The following is a 17,417-nucleotide window of genomic DNA, read 5'->3' as shown; positions in this document are numbered from 1 at the left end:
CGCAAGAACAGTCCGGAGACACAGCTTGGCGCTCCAGTTATTTTGTTTCTACTCATAGGTGCCATCTGTCTGAACCAATTTCCCACTGCACTACTGCCTTCCCGTGCTGCATCGGCCCTGCTCCCACCACCTTCCAGGCTCTGTGGGGGGCATCACCCCTGGAGCCACAGTGAGTGTGGGAAATGACTCAACAGTCCCCACTCGCTGACTATTTGGATGGACACAGATGCAGAGGAAGAAACATGTCTCTTACTATACAAGCTATCTCAGTAAAGATATTTGCATGCATATTGTTTCAAGTGCAGAAGAAAGACCCTAAAAAGTTTCTGTCAAGCACATTTAAATTATCTGTAGCGTATCCATATTAGTATTTTAGGATGTATGAAGTGCTATGGATAATCCCTCTCAGAGCAGCCATGTATGGTTGGGCAGGTTGTGCCCTGCACAAGGGCACCTGGCCAACTGAGGCTGTGTCCACCCAGAGAAAGGGGTGCATTTTAAATTTTGCACAGAGCTTCTGTATGGCCTAGCAGCAGCCATGAATGTATTACCTATACCGCTCTAAACTTAGTGAACAACAATAAGAAATTGTATAAAAACCTTTATATGTTCACTTCTGACTCACTACCTCAACTCCTTAAAATCTTGTTTTTTAACTATAAATTCTCCTTCCGTGCAGAGTGTCAGGAACCTCTCCTTGCAATTTGGGAAGACTGGAGAAATAGTACAACATGGGACTTGCAGAGAGAAGAAAAGTACAAAGTGCTAGGTGACTGGAAAAGAAAAGACACAGGAAGATTGTATCAAATTTCTAAACAGCAGTTGCTTTTAAACTTGCCTGTAACATTGGGGATAAGGCAGAAATGTAGCCCTGGGGAAGCTGCATTCTTACATCATTATTTGGATGATGTCCTATCAAAATTCAATATGATTGTAGTGAAAAGATAATTCCATATTCATTATAAAAAATTTACCTAGCATATGTTTCCATCTAGTTCCAGAGAGAAAATTCATGTCTATTGCATAAGTCCCTGGGGGAAAAAAAAATCTGGAACATTGACTTTACCCTGCTAAAAAGCAAGTTCATGCCGGAACTCTACTAGAGAGGTTCTTAGTAAGAATTAGTGTTGGTAAGGGGCACCTGGGTGGCTCAGTCTGCCTTCGGCTCAGGTCATGATCCCAGGGTCCTGGGATCGAGCCCTGCATCAGGCTCCCTGCTCAAGGGGCGGAGCGGGGGGCGGCCTGCTTGACCCTCTCCCTCTGCCTGCCCCTCCCCCCCACTTGTACATTCTCCCTCCCTTTCTCTCTCTCTGCCAAATCAATAAATAAAATCTTTTTTAAAAAAGCATTAAAAAGAGAATTAGTGTTGGTAGACAAACAAAAACCTTATCCCCTTTTCAAGTGGGATCTTGTATAAGAGGAAAACACGAGAATACATTCTCACTGGCCGTGCTAAGTAGACAGACAAGCAGGCAGAGGACTAGCTGCAGCATTGGAATTAAAGACCCGAGGTTCCAGCAGTAACTCGGGGTACAGCACTGAAAATCTACAGATCATTCACTGGCTCAGTATGGAGTCTGACTGCATAACGGGACTAATCCAAATTTCTTTTTAACATTATATTATAGATAAAAAATGTTGCTTCAAAAAAAATCTAACCATTATGTCTTATGCTTAGATTTTTTCATTATTACTTTATTATCAAATATTTCAACATACACTAAAATACTGTAGTATATTATACCACTTAGCTATAATAAATATTTTCACTTTGCCATACTCACTTCAGCTTTTGTTGTTAAAGAAATGAAACTTAGCAGTGCGACTACTGTCTCCTCCGTGGCCTCAGCCAACGTCATTTCCTCCCTCCAGTCCAGAGTAGCCCACTATCCTGAAGCTGAAGTGTTTCCATCCCGAGCATATTTTTAAACTTTTACTTCCTAAGTACATGAACAATATTATTCTATAACTTGGGGTTTTTTTTCACTTAATATTATATTTTTAATATTTTTTCCATATTCATATACAGACTTCTAAGTCACTTGTGCTGCTTACCATAGGGTGTAGCAATAGTTTAAGTATCTATTCTGCTACTGAAGGAAATTTTAGTTGTTTGCAGTTTTTCACCATTCCAACCAAACAGTGATGAATAGTCTCATGCATTTTTCCTGGAGAACAGGCATGAGAATTTTTCCAGAGACCTATCCATCCCATTTGCTTTTCCATAAAGCTTGCTTAAATATAGCAGATTTATATGGCTGCAGCTAGCGACAGGTTGCCAAGAAATTCTCCCCTTCGTGGAGGAAAACATAATGGTCGGCGAGGGCTCTCTGGGTGACCTGGGCCTCTACCATAGACAATGACTCCCACATCCCATGTTGGGGAACGGCGGGGACCCTCCAGCCCCATCATCCTCCACAGGGAGAGCTAAAACATGCAGGGCATGCAGCTTTCATCCTGCAGGTACCCAGGCTGGTGCTTAGGAAACCCGGAACCGGAGAAGCCCTGTGGAAATGATGTATGCATGTGACAAACAGCCAAAGCTGTTGGAGGTTTGAAAGTGAACACGACACTGTGGTGGGCAGGTTAATGGCTCCCCAAAGATTTCCACATCTAATGCTTGAAACCTGTGAATGTGTTTCCTCGAATGGCAGAAGGGACCATGAAAGTATGATTAAGTTAAGGTCCCTTGAGAAGAGGCGATTATCCTGGATTATCTGGAAGGGGTTGGGGTCCCATGTAATCACAAGGGTCCTTAACGAGGAACACAGGAGGGTCAGAGTTAGACGCTGGAACATGCTAGGCTGCTGGCTTTGAAGGTGGAGGAGGGGCCACCAACCAAGGAACGTGGCAGCCTCTAGAAGCTGGAAAGGGCAAGGAAAGGGATCCTCCCCCAGAGCCTCCAGGAGGAACACAGCCTTCCCAACACCTTGATGTTAGCCCAGTGATCTTGGCCCAGTGTCTCCTTCGGGGCTCCAGAACTGAGAGGTAATAAATTTGTGTTGTTTTAAGTCGCTGAGTTTGTGGTAATTTATGACAGCGGCGGCATGAAATGAACAACAGCAAAGGTGGAGGGGGACCCACCTTGTCGAAACTCACAAAAAAGGAGGCGAACCACACCCTCCTGGTCCGAGAACCAGAGCGGCCAATACCACGACTAACCTGCAGAAGAGTGTCCTTCAGAACCCCAGCCGCGAGTGCTCCCCGCAGAGCCCCACTGGGGATTTGGCAGCCCATTCCTGCAAGGAGTCAATGGCCTTTAGAATTTGTGGGTGTGGTGGGCTGCAGTAAATCGGTGTGTTGTTTGTGTGATCTTTCCCATCCAGGAATTGGAGGAAACGCTCTGGTATCACTTGCTCCCTAGTCAACCCCTGATGTTGGAATCTGAGGTCTTGTCTCCCTGTTCTATGTCTGAGGGCGGCTCCCTGGGATCCACCCGCCCAGGATCCTGCTCTCTGATCCCAGTGGGCACATCCAGACCTCGCTCTGAGCTGGACCCCGTCCTGCGTGCTTGCACTCCTGGCTGTGCCCTCTACTTAGATTGGAAACCTCTGGACACGGACTCCTGATGGGTCCCATCTGAGCATGTCTATCTATGCTCTATGACAGATTTGGATCTCACTGCCCCATTCCCTGGACTTGTGACCTGGTTTTGTTTGTCCTCCAGGTTGGTCTGATCTCTGAGACCTAGACCTTGACGTGACTAACTCTTGTGACTTTTTTACAAAGCACACTTCCTGGCCAGCCATGCCACTAGTTAGATTAGTGCCCCCATTAAATGGAGGGGCTTTCTCTTCTGCAAGGAGCCAGCAATAAATTGACAACCTATTTCAGAGCCAGGGACGGTGTTGGCAGCTCTAGATACATAGTCCATTCGATCCTAAAAGATCCCAGGGTGAGTCAGAATTCAGAATACCAATGCCCCAGGCTGCTGCTTCTGGAAAACACACCTTCCTTCTTTCAGAGACCTGCTCCCCTCCCCCCTCCCCCACCATGAAGACCATGTTGATAGAGTGGATGTGGCCAATCACGTCCTCCACTCCTCCAGCCACAGTAGCAGTATGTGAGCTGAGCTCATGAGAACACCTCCCCCTCCTGCCCACCAAGACGGGGTGTGTGACCTCAAGTTGGCTAATCGTAGCCCTTCTCCAGAAGGTTTTCAATAGAGCATTATAGGGGAGGATCCCTTTCCTGGTAAAGAGGTGAGGAGCAGGCTAAAAGGTGAGACCCTGGTCTCTAATCTCACTGGGAAAGCTGGTTGAAGAGAACGAAACAGACCCAAGGACACAAGAGTCACACTAAGAAAATAAACTTTCACAGCACTGAAGTCCCTGGAGACGCACAACGCACGGTGCTTCCAGGTGTGGGCTCAGAGTCAGACTACCTGGGTAACCTTGGGCAAGAACGCCTCCCAACCTGAGTTCCACATCTGTAAAAAGATAATAATAGTACGTAACTCATGGGGTTGTTGTGAGGATTGAACGAATTAACACATGTGAAGCATGGTGAACAGTGCTTGGCACGTGGTCATCTCACAACAAATAGTAACTGTTATAAGCTGCCACACCCGTGTCCTGCCTTCCATTTGGTTACCCGAGCAAATGTCTAAGCTAGCGTTGGGTCTCTATTATTTACAACTGAAGAGTCCTGAGGGGTGCAGTCATGATTTTTCTAAATTCCTGGATCCCATGAGATGCTTAGGAGAAAGAGTTTCCATAGATAAGTTTGAGCAACTCTTGGAGACACCTTGTGTTTTCATTTATATAGCTCCCCTCTTTGATAATCTCATTATATGTGAATATAGTAAAGGCTCTGAGACACCCTACGACTAAAAAGCCAGTAGAACTTTATTCAACCTGGCCCTTCCCAAACTTAATTTTTAACTCTGTTTCTTTTCTTCTTTCCCGGGATCCTTGTTTTTTATTCTACAAAATTAGCATTCCACAAAATACACGTTTGTGTGATGAGCAGAACATAAAGATGAGAAAGCCGAAGGATATGCTGTGGGACAAGGTGAACCCACATCTATTTGAATCTAGAATATACACCCTTGGGACACCTGGGTGGCTCAGTCAGTTAAGTTTCTGCCTTCGGCTCAGGTCATGATCCCAGGGTCCTGGGATCGAGCCCCACGTCAGGCTCCCTGCTCCGCTCATGCTCTCTGTTGTTATCTCTGTCTCTCTCTCTCTCTCAAATAAATAAATAAAATCTTAAAAAAAAATAGAATATACACCCTTTCCACAGTTTTGAACACGTACACACAGAAACACAACGTAAGTATCAGTCACCATTTGGAAGGTAAGTGTTCGACATACTGGTTTTGAGTTTGCTTTTCTCTTTTAAGTGTTACTTGGCCAGAGAACAAAGTTTTGAGCGCTTGCTCTTACAGATTCATATATACCATGCAAAATGAAGTGGAATTAAATCTTTCTAAGACAATCTTGAATAAAAATGACCTGGGACATGCGATAGCCTCTTCTCTGAAAAATTATAAGAAAGATGGCTTTTCTTTTTGGGTCGCCAGAGCCCATTACAGAAGAAACACTAGCTTGGATGATGTTTTCATTCTAATCCACACCATCGGATACCTTTGTCTTCATTTGCAGGAGGGCCAAATTATTGCACAAGTTCTCACATGTCCCTCTGGACCAAACTCTAGCTTCTGATTATGCAAAGCTATGTTATCGAATCTGGGCAATGGATATTATTCCTGTTATCATTATTACTGTTGTGGGTTGGTATTGATTGTTGGGCCCTACGAATTGTCAGAGGGGACTTTTGGGCCAAATGAGAGACCCGGTTCCCTCTGGCAGCCTTACAATCTAAATTAGACTGAGTTGTATAACAGTTTTAGGCATCTGATATGGGACTTGCCAAATTTCATGGCTTCAGGCACACGGAATGCACATCCCTGTTCCAGGGAGGCTAAATATTTTTCCAAATCAGTAGATAAAACAAACTCCCTGACCTCAACTTACTTCCTGGCGCCTGGAGTCCTGAGTAGCTGATGAAGAGTGTCTGTCTGCTATCAAGTGACAGGACACATTCAGACTGACTCCTGCCCTCAAGACCATGTGGGACCTGATCCTGTCTCCATCTTCGGAGCTGAGATTTTGGCCACAACTTAAAGATCTAAGTCCAGAGGGCGATGGGCCAGGGTTAGATACCATTAAATGCCATTGAATCAGCCTTGAAGGGCAACTGTGGCTTCTTAGGGCATGAGGCAATGCGCTGCAGCTGGACGCCGGTGAGAGCCTGCGATCACGGACCCCGGGGAAACCAAGCCTCCGACGTCAGATCTGAACTGGAGAGGTGGCCACACCGCTGTCTTAAGTAAATACACGCACAGATTTTAGACCTCCCAGTGCCAACCAAGGAGGGCGTAAATCCACCGAAGGGAACCTGAAGCTTCTGACCCCAGGGCTTGGTTGGGTAGACACCTTCACTATGTGACAGTGACGTCTACTGACTGTGTCAGACCCGCCACCTTACGTGCCAAGCGAGAATTAGCGAAGCTTTGAGGACTCAAAGGAAGGCCAAAGGGGGCGGGGGGCAGGCGGGAATTCCCATGGGAGGTCCAGAGAGAGATTAACAGAGAAGGGGCAGCACAGATATTAAAAAGCATTGTTGAGTGTTCCAGACAGTAAAAAGGAACTTCCTACCACCACTAAGTCCTTGGAGCCTTCTCAGGAGAGCTACTATAAATGGGCCAGGCACTGTTTTGGAGCCTTTCTGGGTCCATCAGCTCATCTCCGTGGCACTTCCCTGGAGGTCTTCCCCGCAGTCAATTGCATTTGCCTGGTAGACTCTTGGGCATCTGCACTGCTGTACCTAGGTATGCTTTTCTCCCCACTTTCTCCTCTCCCTGCCCCAGCCTCCTGCGAATAAGCTATATTTGATCAAAAGCCTGATTCCTCGCTCTTCTTTTTACTGAGTCATCGAAATAACTTTTTTTCTGACATCTGCTGAACCCAGCGAGCCCTGCAGCCAGAGTCCCCCCTCACGTCCTACTTTATATATGGAAAGACACAGGACCCCACTTCGTTCCAAACTGCCCCAAACCTCGCAGCCACCCCTTTTCCCGCAAAGGCCACCAAGCTGCCGGTGCTAGTGAGCGGGCTGCTTGAGGGGGCTGCTCACCCCACCGTAGGTCCCCACTGTGCACCCTGGAGAGCAGGGAGAGTGTCCCTTCCCACTTCTGCATCCCTCAGTCCTACCTGGTGGCCTTTAATAAATGCTTACTGTATGAATGAATGATTGAGAGGCCTGTTTTAATTCATGGACACCAGTGGATTGAAAAGGTTCTGCTCAGAGCTACCCTCATGCCCAAATACTCAAAATTGGAAACACGGAAATTAAACATTTTCAAAGAAAAATTGAGTCTGGCTTCCTGGTCTTTTCTATCATTGTCTATTTTTTTTAATTAAAATAAATTTTTAAAAAAGGAACTCCTTGGGGCACCTGGGTGGCTCAGTCGGTCAAGCGTCTGCCTTCGGCTCAGGTCAGGATCCCAGTGCCCTGGGATCAAGTCCCACATCAGGCTCCCTGCTCAGCGGGGAGCCTGCTTCTCCCTCTCCCTCTGCCGTTCCCCCTCCTGACACTTACACCCTCTCTCTCTCTCAAATAAATAAACTCTTTAAAAAATAAAATAAAATAAAAAAGGAACTCCTTTTGAACATTTGTCTCAACTAAGATCACAACACAGTGTCCTAAGTTCTATAATTTTCTCTTTAGGGAAGTGGGTTTCAGTTCTTCAAGGGAATGCTCAAAGAGGAATCCTGCGCACTGAGAGTCAGGAGCTGAATCAGGAATTGGCATCTCCTCCCAGATCTTAGACTGGGGCCTGCTTTGAAGAGTGACAGCAGAAGGCTGAGAATTATAGCTGCGATTGAGTTAGGAAAATAACCTTGGCTTTTACTGCTAAAAAAAATTCTCCTTTCCTACATGAAAGCATTTTCCATCAATTTTTATTTGGTAGATAAAATGCATGTATGGGAAACAGTACTTTTTAAATGTTGTAACCAAGATTAGCTGCTCAGAATGTCTACATGTAAATATGCTGTTTTAGTCCTTTTGTTATTGCTGTGCGACTACTGGGGGGCCTATCAGGATTTTAGGGTGGGTTTTCATGCTGTCGGAGGTTATTGAGTAATTATGAAAATTAAACTCTGCAAGCAAGATGTGGTAGAATTATTTGATCTCATCCCTTCTGACTTCTTTTTGGGGGGAACTGGACATCTGTCACTTGGAAGGAAGAAAGATACAAGAGTGAAGAGATGGAATGAAGCAGAGATCATCTAGCACCCCGACAAAAAGATGGCATGTGAACCATTTATTCCACCGAGGGTGTCTGGCACACCTCGGTGCTTAATCTGGGACACTAGGAAGATAAAGATGACTCACCATTTAGCCACATCCATGGAGACAAAGGGGTGATAACTGCCAGCCAAGGGCTGACCTGTTAGAAAATGCCGAGAGGCACCCTGGTACGTCGTCGTGCTGGGGTTCTGCCTCCACGGCTTCTCCGGCAGAGGGGCGGTCACCGCTGGTGTGACCAGCAAGGGCGGAAATGGGAAAGAGACAAAAAGTTGCTTAGGCATTCTCTCTTGGGATAGCATTTGGAAGGTTAGGTATCTTTAATACCCCAGGAACTAGGAAGCAAGGCGGCTCACTCTAGTGGACCCCAAACAGAGAAGACTTGGCCCAAGGATTATCGTGCTTCCTATAGCGGTCAGTAATTCTCTGCCTTTTGTCACTTCCTCGCTCTCAGGAAAGCCTCTCTTAAGTGACATAACCTTGGCTCGGTTGTGCTGTAGGCATGCGTGGAAAGGTCATGCCGCCCTGTTTAGGCCGGTTTTGTTAAAGGGGAAATGATACTCGCCGCTCTCACCACTCCCCCCAGGCAGCATGGAGTTGGCGGCAGGAATGCATATAAGAGGACCCCCCCGCCCCCACAGCGCAGTGGAACGTGGGCGACAAACAAGAGGCCATAGGATCCAACTGTTCCTCCTCTCCAGGAGATTCTCTTTCCGGAGTTAACCTCGAAGGACCTGGTTTGTTTGTTGGTTTGTTTTTATTAAATTAGGGGAGGGGGACAATTACTTTCAGGCACTACTGTTTCCTAGATGAAATGATCTGATATCTAAAATGAAAGAAGTTGTTATAGACTGAATTTTGTCCCCCCCCCCAAATTCATATGTTAAAACCCTAACCCCCATTTCAACTGTATTTGGAGAGAGGCCTTTAAAAAGGTAATTATAGTCAACTGAGGTCATAAGGGTGGGGCCCTAATCCTACAGGACTGGTGTCCTTATAAGAAGAGAAAGAGGGGCACCTGGGTGGCTCAGTCAGTTAAGTGTCTGACTCTTGATTTGAGCTCAGGTCATGATCTCCGGGTCATGAGATCGAGCCCCATGTCGGGCTCCGCACTCAGCGGGGAGTCTGCTCCTCTCCTTCTCTCTCGCCCTCCGCCCCTCCCCCCATGCTCTTTCTCTCTAAAATAAATGAATAAATAAAATCTTAAAAAAAAGGAAGAAGAGGAAGAAACACCAGAATGCTCTCTCCGGTGAGCCACAGAGGTGGTGGTCTACAAGCCAGGAGAGAGGACTCACCAGAAACCCACCCTGACAGCACCTTGACCTTGGACTTCTGGCCTCCAAAACTGTGAAAAAAATAAATTTCTGTTGCTTAAGCCACTCGGGCTGTGGTATTTCGTCCTGGCAGCCCAAGTGGACTAACACAGGAGGCAAGGCCCCTGGCTCCCAGAACAGTCTTGCGCTTTGCTGAGGTGCCTGTTAAAACACTGTATCCACAGATGCGAGTTCTCTGAGGACTTGTCCTCTGGGGAAAGAGGCATCTCAACAAACCTCCAAGCGGAAAGGGACTCCGGGTTCCAAAGGCAATAACTTCTTTTCGCTTAGCAGCATTTTCTTTTCCAGAAAACATCCACATTCTGAGAGAGGATTTAATTCTTGTATCTGCAAACCCCTTGTCGGTATTTTATATTATTACTCAGCAAGTTCTGTATTCCTGCTTGTCTCCTGCAGTAACTTCCAAATGCTTAGCATGTTGCCGGGAACACCCCAGGCCCTCGGTCATTATTTGTCAACTTCCATTGAACTTCAGAAGGAAATATCAAAGACTGCATTTCTGAGTTGCAAACTTGCTGAGGGCAAGAATGAAAGTGTTGAATTTATCCTTATATCCCAACCCCAGGGCACGTAAGAGAGCGAATACAATAGTCACTCCATAAATGTTGCCTCCAGTGAAATTTGACACTTACAAAAACTCAGCCATTGTAAATATCTGGTTGAAAACTGCCAATTCTACTTTCATTTGGATGAAGTTTGCTCACGTTTGCCTCAGTTTGACTCAGGTTTCTCAATCTGGCTTATGCAACACTCCTGGCATCATGGGGGAAAGCATCGTAAAGCGGCAGTGTTAATATAATCAGCAGAACGTCTGAGTCATAACTAAGACATAACCCAGGAATTTGAAACGCAAATAAATCATTTTTCTTGAAGTATCTGAACCAAAACACGTAGTAAATACGATCCAGTAATACATATGGTTAAAGAGACTGGAACTTTAATATATAGCAATTGGGGGGCACCTGGGGGGCCCAGTCCATGAAGAGTCCGACTCTTGATCTTGGCTCAGGTCATGATCTCAGGGTCGTGAGATAGAGCCCCACATCACGCTCCGCGCTCAGGGTGGAGTCTGCTTCAGATTCTCTCCCTCTGCTCATCCCTCCCGCTCGTGCATGTGCAGTCGCTTGCACGCTCTCTCTCTCTCTGAAATAAATAAATAAATCTTAAAAAAAAAAAGATCTAGCAGGTTTTTTTGCAGTGTTGAATTTATAAAACAGATCCCTTCTTTGTGACGCACTTTACTTTTAATAATTTGAAAGCTGTCTCTAACCCTTATATGGTCAGAACTGGTTGAATTGAATACAGATAACGTTCATCATAGAAGAGCAGGACAATTATTCATTGAGATAATTGACATCTCTATAACTAAACTAAATCTCTCCCTCGCCCCACCCCCACCCCGCCATCCATTCCTTCCCCTGAAATGTTAGCATGGTTATTTTGAGATGCTTTCCTGTGCCAGGGCTTTGGGGCTGTACAATGAAGATTTGGGGACAACTAGACAGCTGTGCGCACTGGGGCAAGGAAGCCCTTCTGTCCCGTCCCCCCCCACACTGCCTGTGGATGAGCCACAGCACACTTACAAAATGCTGACATGGGGAAAACTGGGTTCCAGGGGCAAATCACGGCCTCTGATTAGAGATTCTTCCTCGAGGGATGCCGATCCCTAGCCACCTTCTCCATCAGCCTGTGTTCATATTGGAAGCTTCTCTGACTTTTGACCTTTAAAAGAAAAAAACCAGACAAATGTGTTTTGTTTTTTGGTTCCTTCTTACTCCTACCACCATCTTCTTCATTCAGTCTGCCTGTTTCTAGAAGTTCACCCCCAAGTTCTGGCCTCCTGCAGCCAACATTCCCACAGCCCCCTCTCCACATGAGGCTGATCCCACAGAAGCTGTTTCGGGTACAGTGGTTTGGTCCAACTGCAGAATTTGAAATTGGTGGCTCATGGACTATGTCAAGGCTCCCACGTGGTGAGGTTTTTGGCTTTTCAGTTTTTGCTGCTTTTAACTTATACAATGTTGACTTTTTAGAAATTCATTTATCAATGTCAAAACAGAAAAAAAGAAAGATCTGCCCTCCCTCCCGCCCCCCCACCCCCACCGGGACCTACATTTCCAAATGGCAACCATAAGCTAAAGCCAAGTAACGGCTGGTCTTGGGACAAGGCACAGACTCCTGAGTTGGCCCAGTGCCCACCCTTCCTCAGCTCACCCACCAGCGCACTCACTCTCTTTACCCGCCTGGCCCCTGGGGGCCGGTCAGTCCACGATCTCTCGTCTGTATCAGGACACCGACGAGCAGATCCTGGGAGCACAGTAATGGCCATCCCACACCCCCAGGGCGGCTAGTCTGAACCTATGTTTCCAAAAGAGCTGCTGCTAACTGCACGTGACTACCGACCACCTGATATGTGGTTAACATGACCACAACAGACTTTACCATGTTTTTATTTAATTTTTCATAATTGTTTAATAGCATAAAGTTCTACTGGACAGTGCTGGTCTAGACCAAGAGAGATCCTAAGACTGAAAGATTCTGTCCGCCATGGGCACATGTCAGTCTGTGACTTTCCGTGGGGTCAGAGCAGGCATCTTCATTCTGGGGGCTCCTGCCTTAGCGCCTCTCCCAAAGGGCTCCCCTCCTCTGAACAGAGAAGCCAAGCAGGCCCAAGGACTGAGTCCCAGGCTCTCGTCCTGTCTCTCCCGCTCCCATGGAGCAGCGTGCAGAAAGTCACTAGTGTGCCCTTCACGTGCTGAATAGAATAGATATAAGACGGAAATCCAAGTCTCCTGACTCCAAATGCTGTGTTTATGTATGTAGAAGACAACACTATCCAACAAACCAGCTATCCTCTTGTAAAACACGGGGCCGTTTCTGAAAGCAAACACCACGGAAGCTAAAGGGATGGATTCTAAGGTGCTCTCCAGCATGCTAGTGTTTTAAAAGGCAGGTTTGGTCCATGTGACTTGAGTTTCGGTTTCAGAGGTATTCTTCTCGTCCCTTAAAACATTCCAACTTCCAGGCTGAAAATTCACATGTAAGAAGTTCATCGATGCAGAGAAGCGTCCTTTAATTCCTGGTTCTCGTCACAGCCCACATCCCCATATGCTAAGGACCCCTTGCCATATGTGTGGCAAGTGTGCCATGGATTATAACTTCTTTTCTGAGGATTTCCATGCAATTTCCTGACTCTAAGACTTGTGAGACATTGGAAATTGCCAGAGGAATCTGTGGAATTTTGTTCAGTGGAAATAGAATTACAGAATCTTAAGGCTAAAAGAAAGCTTCCAAGTCCATACCTGCCAGAGGCTGGGCCAAAGCTAAGCCTCCTCTAATAGACACGCACCTGCGAACGTGCTACCCCTTCCCATCCTGGGTCTTTCATGTCCCAAACGTTTTTCCTTTACTCAATTTACTTCTTCATCTTTTCGTTGTATTATTTATTTTCCTTTCAGAAACAGTAACCATGCCGTAACAGGTTTCCTAAGTAGATTTCACCTTGTCTTTGCCAAATCAAGAAAAGAAGTCACTATGATGTGACTGAGAATGTGGGTGTGGGGGAAGGTGGCGAGGACTCAGCCCAGCCGCCTTGCTGCCTCCCACACCTCTGCCTCCCATCTCCCCAGAACCCAGAGAACACAGCACCTCCAAGCCTGAGGGGGAAACCACGCTCTGGGGCAGCGACAGCAACTCCCATTGCCTTTGAATCGATTGCTCACACTGCAGGGGGCCTTGGCCAGAAGTGGCAAGGACCCTGGGAGCAAGACAGAATTTGAAAGAGAACAGGTTTGGATAAAATCTTTGTGCATGCCCTCTTTCCTTGCCCTCCCCGGAGGATCAGATGGGCAGGTGGCTTCCAGAGAGCAAACAAAAGACATTGTTGCAAATCATTGTGTGTGTCAAAAAAGGTGGGAGCCATGGGAAGTAACTACTCTTAGTCTTGGCTGTCTATGGGCAATTAAGGATCGACGGTAGGAGCATGAAGTGTTGGTATGGATGTGGCCCCCCATAGGTTGGGGGACAAGGCCCCCATAAGGCCAACAGGGTGGTGATGGCTACAATTAGCAAGGGGGTCTCGGGGAGAAATGCACCAGCAATGGAATCAGCATCCAGCGCAGGGAGACTCCAGAGCCCTGGGAGAAGGTGGAGTGGATTTCACTGGGCGTGTCCACGGGTTTCCCAACATGTGAATTTCCTCATGTGAAAAGAAAAGTAGATCTTTCCCTTTTAGCTCTCAAAGTATCAAGTGAGGGTGACCTTCTGGAGCAACAAACTACAGCTCAATGTATGGAGAGTCACTTGAAAACTTCCTGACTTCTAAAAATGGGATTGTTGGTCTCAGGAAATCACAGTGATCTCCCCTGGCTTCCACGTTCAAACACAAAGCAGATCCCACAGGCAGGTGAGAGAAGGGACTCTTGGATCCAGTGTCGCTTTCACAGGTCGGCCCACAGGGTTCTTACGAAAGAGAAACAGAGCAGGAAAAGTGCATTTTAGGAAGTTATCCTTTGAGACAGGCTGTTCTAAAACTTTGGTGCACTTTTTCTTAACAACTCCACTTCTGTGTTTCTCTTTACCTAGCTCAAAGGCATTTCTCATCCCTACCCTGCTCGCCAAACCCCATGCCGAATCGGCCAGCGTTGAAGAAAAACCTTAACAAGTAAAAGGAAAGACAGACCCCGTGGGGAGCTGGTTCTTGCATTCATGTCCAGAAGCCAATTGTATCTTCAATAGGAACTTGCTTGTTGATTAACAGCAAAAAGAGACGAGGCTTCATAAAATTTTTTCAAAGTTCATGTCATATAAGGTTTTAGGTGACAGGCTTAGCCTCTGGAAATCTTAAAGACAAAATTTTCTGTTTTAGTCTGTTGAAAACTAGTAATACACTAGCATGACTATAACCAAAGCAGAGTCCTTATTTGCCTTGGTCACTGTGATTTCCGTAGCATCTAGAACAGTGCCTGGCATATATTAGACTCAATGAAGGATAAGGAATGAACGAATGAATGAATGAACTGGGGGGTTCATTAGGTAGGCAAGAGTGGGAAAGGAAATGAAGGAAGGTTGAAAAAATCCTGAACAGGAGGGCAAGAAAGGAGCAAGAAAAGTATCTGTTTAAGTTCTCCTCATCTCATTTCTCTATTTTAATTTTCATAAATTAATCATGATCATCTCAATAGAAAACATTTTAGTTATTAGATTTTAGTTTCTTTCCGCACCTTTTCCTGTTGGAGAACATGTTGAATAATGTAACTTGATACCAAATGGGATACCACTGTGAAAATTTATAGCATGTTGTGAACTTTATTACTTTACCGTTTTCATTTCCAATCTCTTAATTCAGTAGCAAATACTATTGAGAGGGTAGAAATTTAGTTTGATAAAGACTTTGGACTCTTCAATAATTTTTTTAGAATCATTTATTTCATCAAACTTATGAGGTAAGAATTGTCTTTATTTTGTACATTTTTTTCTTCTAATAATACTGAGTTCCAATAATAGAATTTTAACGTAAAAATTACATATTCAATAAGCAGGTGCCATTTTATCATTTTCCTAGTTTGTTTCCATTTTTTGTTTTTATTTGGCTTGGTTGGCTTTTCATTGAGTATTGAAATGTTTTACCCAACATCTGATTGTAACTTTGCTACCACCTTCTGGCAAAATAATGAACATCTTACGATCTTTGACTAGAATGAGTGTCCACAATTTTGTTTAATCCATGTTGTCTACATATTTACTTCCCCTGCATCTCTTGAGGTTAAAAACCAAAGCAGGAAGTGTTGCCATAGTTCATCCAGAGCAATAAGTTGAGTCAGGGGACTGAGCTTATGCCCACTGGGGTGGGACACACCAACAGCTGTGTGAAATGCACCCCAGACAGAACATTCTAATGGCTCAGAAGAGAATGAAAGACCAGGATCCCCACCAATGGCTGCACTTGGTGCCAAAAGACCTGACCTTGTCCTGCACAAGGAAAACACACTGCTGGTATACAGAAAAAGGAAGGGAAAGAATACCCAGCCATTCAACTGTCATTCGAAGGAAGCAAGATAAATAGATCCTAAACAAGATGGGCAAACGTCAGGAAGATTTACCCACACTGTACATATAAGAGGAAATAGGTTTAGACAGAACTGCCCACGTTAAATATCAACAGTATGCAGAGATGGCACGCAGAATACCAACACAATGAAAGTGAGCCATCTAGAACCATACATCACAGCATGGACGGATCTCACAGGCCAAATGCTGAGGGAGAGACGTCTGATGCAAAAGGATGCATCCTGTGTAATGCTATTCACAGGTCATTAAAGCCCCACGGGCAAATCCAGACTCTGCTGTGAGAAGTCAGAGACTACCCTGTAGGGAGCAGGCATGTCTGTCTCTGGTGAACAGCTCGTCCCACCCCCCAACTCCTGACATTTTCACCCAAGGTTTTGTACCCTTCTTACTGACATTAAAATAAATATATACATAAATTATATTTACATACACCATATTATATATACATATATTTTATGTTTATATTATATATGATATATATACATATAAAATCTTGGTGTATATGTGTATCAATTCTGTAACAAAATCTTTACCTACTGAAAATACAATATGGAATCATATTATTCATTACTCACTATAACAAAGACTTCATTGTGCAGCATAAACAGTGTTGGTTCTGCAGAAAGTCATGTGCAGGGACAGCTAGAGTAATTGTACTGGTCAGCTTGGGTTGCTATAACAAAATCCCATAGACTGGGGGGCGTTAAATAAAGCACAGACATTTCTTTCTCACAGTTCTGGAGGCTGGAAAGTCCAAGATCAAGGTGTTAGGAAGGCAGGTTTCATTCCTAGACCACTCCTTCTAGCTTATATCTCTCTCTGTGCTCACATGACCTCTTCTCTGTGAAAGAGAGAGAGAGAGAGAGAGAGCACTCAAGCTCGAGGGTGCTCTGGTGCCTCTTCTTATAAGGACACCAATCCTATTGGATCAAGGGCCCACCCTGATGACCTCATTTAACCTGACATACTTCCTTAGAAGTTCCATCTTCATATACAGCCACCCTGGGGGTTAGGGCTTGGACATCTGAATACTGGGGGGACACATTCCGCTCATAACAGTAGTGAGGTCAGCTCCTGGGCGGAGTCTCATGGTCTCCAGTCTGTGAATTTGCTAGATCCCACCTCTCAATCCCCTTTGGCTGTGGTCCCGCGAGGAGAACCTCCGTGAAGCCGGACCCACGCGCAGGTGCCTGCGTCCTGCACCTGCCGCGGAGCCTGTCCCGACCTCCCCACTTGCAGGGGAGACGTGTGCTGCGCAAGCTTCGTAGTGCCGGGCAGCAGAATCCGGCCCCCTCGGTTTAGGTAGAAAGCGATTTGTCTGTGGGCCTGTATCTCAGAATCACTGAGGGGGCTAAAGAAGCAGCTTCTTCTGGGCTGAGCTGCCGGGAACGAGTGCCAAGCCACACGGCAGGGCTGCCGCACCGCGCGAGCGCCTTCGCGCCGCATCCGGAGGCGCAGACCGCTGGCCGCCGCGGGGCTGGAGCGGGCTGGCGGCGGTGCGGGGCGCGGGCGGGGGACAGCAGCAATGCCGGCGATGCGGGCGCCGTTGCTCCCCGTCCGCTGCGACAGTGCTCTTTAAGAGGTTTACAAACCCCTCGGACGTCTCGTGAAAACTGTCGATTCTGCTCCTCAGTGCCTGAAGTTGGGCCCGAATTCCACACTTCCGATGGGCTCTCGAGTCACGTGGCCATGAGCCTG

At 46.1% G+C, this 17,417-nt stretch overlaps 1 protein-coding gene and 2 long non-coding RNA genes across 6 annotated transcripts in view; 1 reads left to right on the top strand and 2 right to left on the bottom strand.

The window, feature by feature from the left end:
• NPR3 (natriuretic peptide receptor 3) overlaps window positions 1–8,789 on the bottom strand; it is a 115,250-nt gene extending 106,461 nt beyond the window's left edge. Inside the window, exon 1 of the mRNA XM_036065585.2 lies at window positions 8,404–8,789. Within this exon, the coding sequence (XP_035921478.1) occupies window positions 8,404–8,416 (13 nt within the window). The 5' untranslated portion in view covers window positions 8,417–8,789. The remainder of the gene's footprint in view (window positions 1–8,403) is intronic.
• Window positions 8,790–8,849: 60 nt separating this feature from the next.
• On the top strand, window positions 8,850–9,695 carry LOC144381066 (uncharacterized). The gene is made up of 2 exons (XR_013445513.1): window positions 8,850–9,053; window positions 9,531–9,695. It is a non-coding gene; the product is annotated as an uncharacterized LOC144381066 (long non-coding RNA).
• An 870-nt stretch (window positions 9,696–10,565) lies between these two features.
• LOC118518647 (uncharacterized) lies at window positions 10,566–17,138 on the bottom strand. Of its 4 annotated transcripts, none has more exons than XR_013445509.1 (4): window positions 16,842–17,138; window positions 16,295–16,463; window positions 11,234–11,372; window positions 10,566–10,793 (listed from the first exon to the last, which is right to left on the bottom strand). It is a non-coding gene; the product is annotated as an uncharacterized LOC118518647 (long non-coding RNA). The 4 variants fall into 4 exon arrangements; XR_013445510.1 differs by lacking the exon at window positions 16,842–17,138 and adding an exon at window positions 14,332–14,491 and having other exon boundaries at window positions 16,295–16,835; XR_013445511.1 differs by lacking the exon at window positions 16,295–16,463.
• Window positions 17,139–17,417: the final 279 nt, after the last annotated feature.

The sequence above is a fragment of the Halichoerus grypus genome, chromosome 2 (genome assembly GCF_964656455.1).
Source record: "Halichoerus grypus chromosome 2, mHalGry1.hap1.1, whole genome shotgun sequence".
Taxonomy (NCBI): domain Eukaryota; kingdom Metazoa; phylum Chordata; class Mammalia; order Carnivora; family Phocidae; genus Halichoerus; species Halichoerus grypus.
Note: the sequence above shows the minus strand (reverse complement) of the source record. Positions and strands in the feature narration are given on the sequence as shown.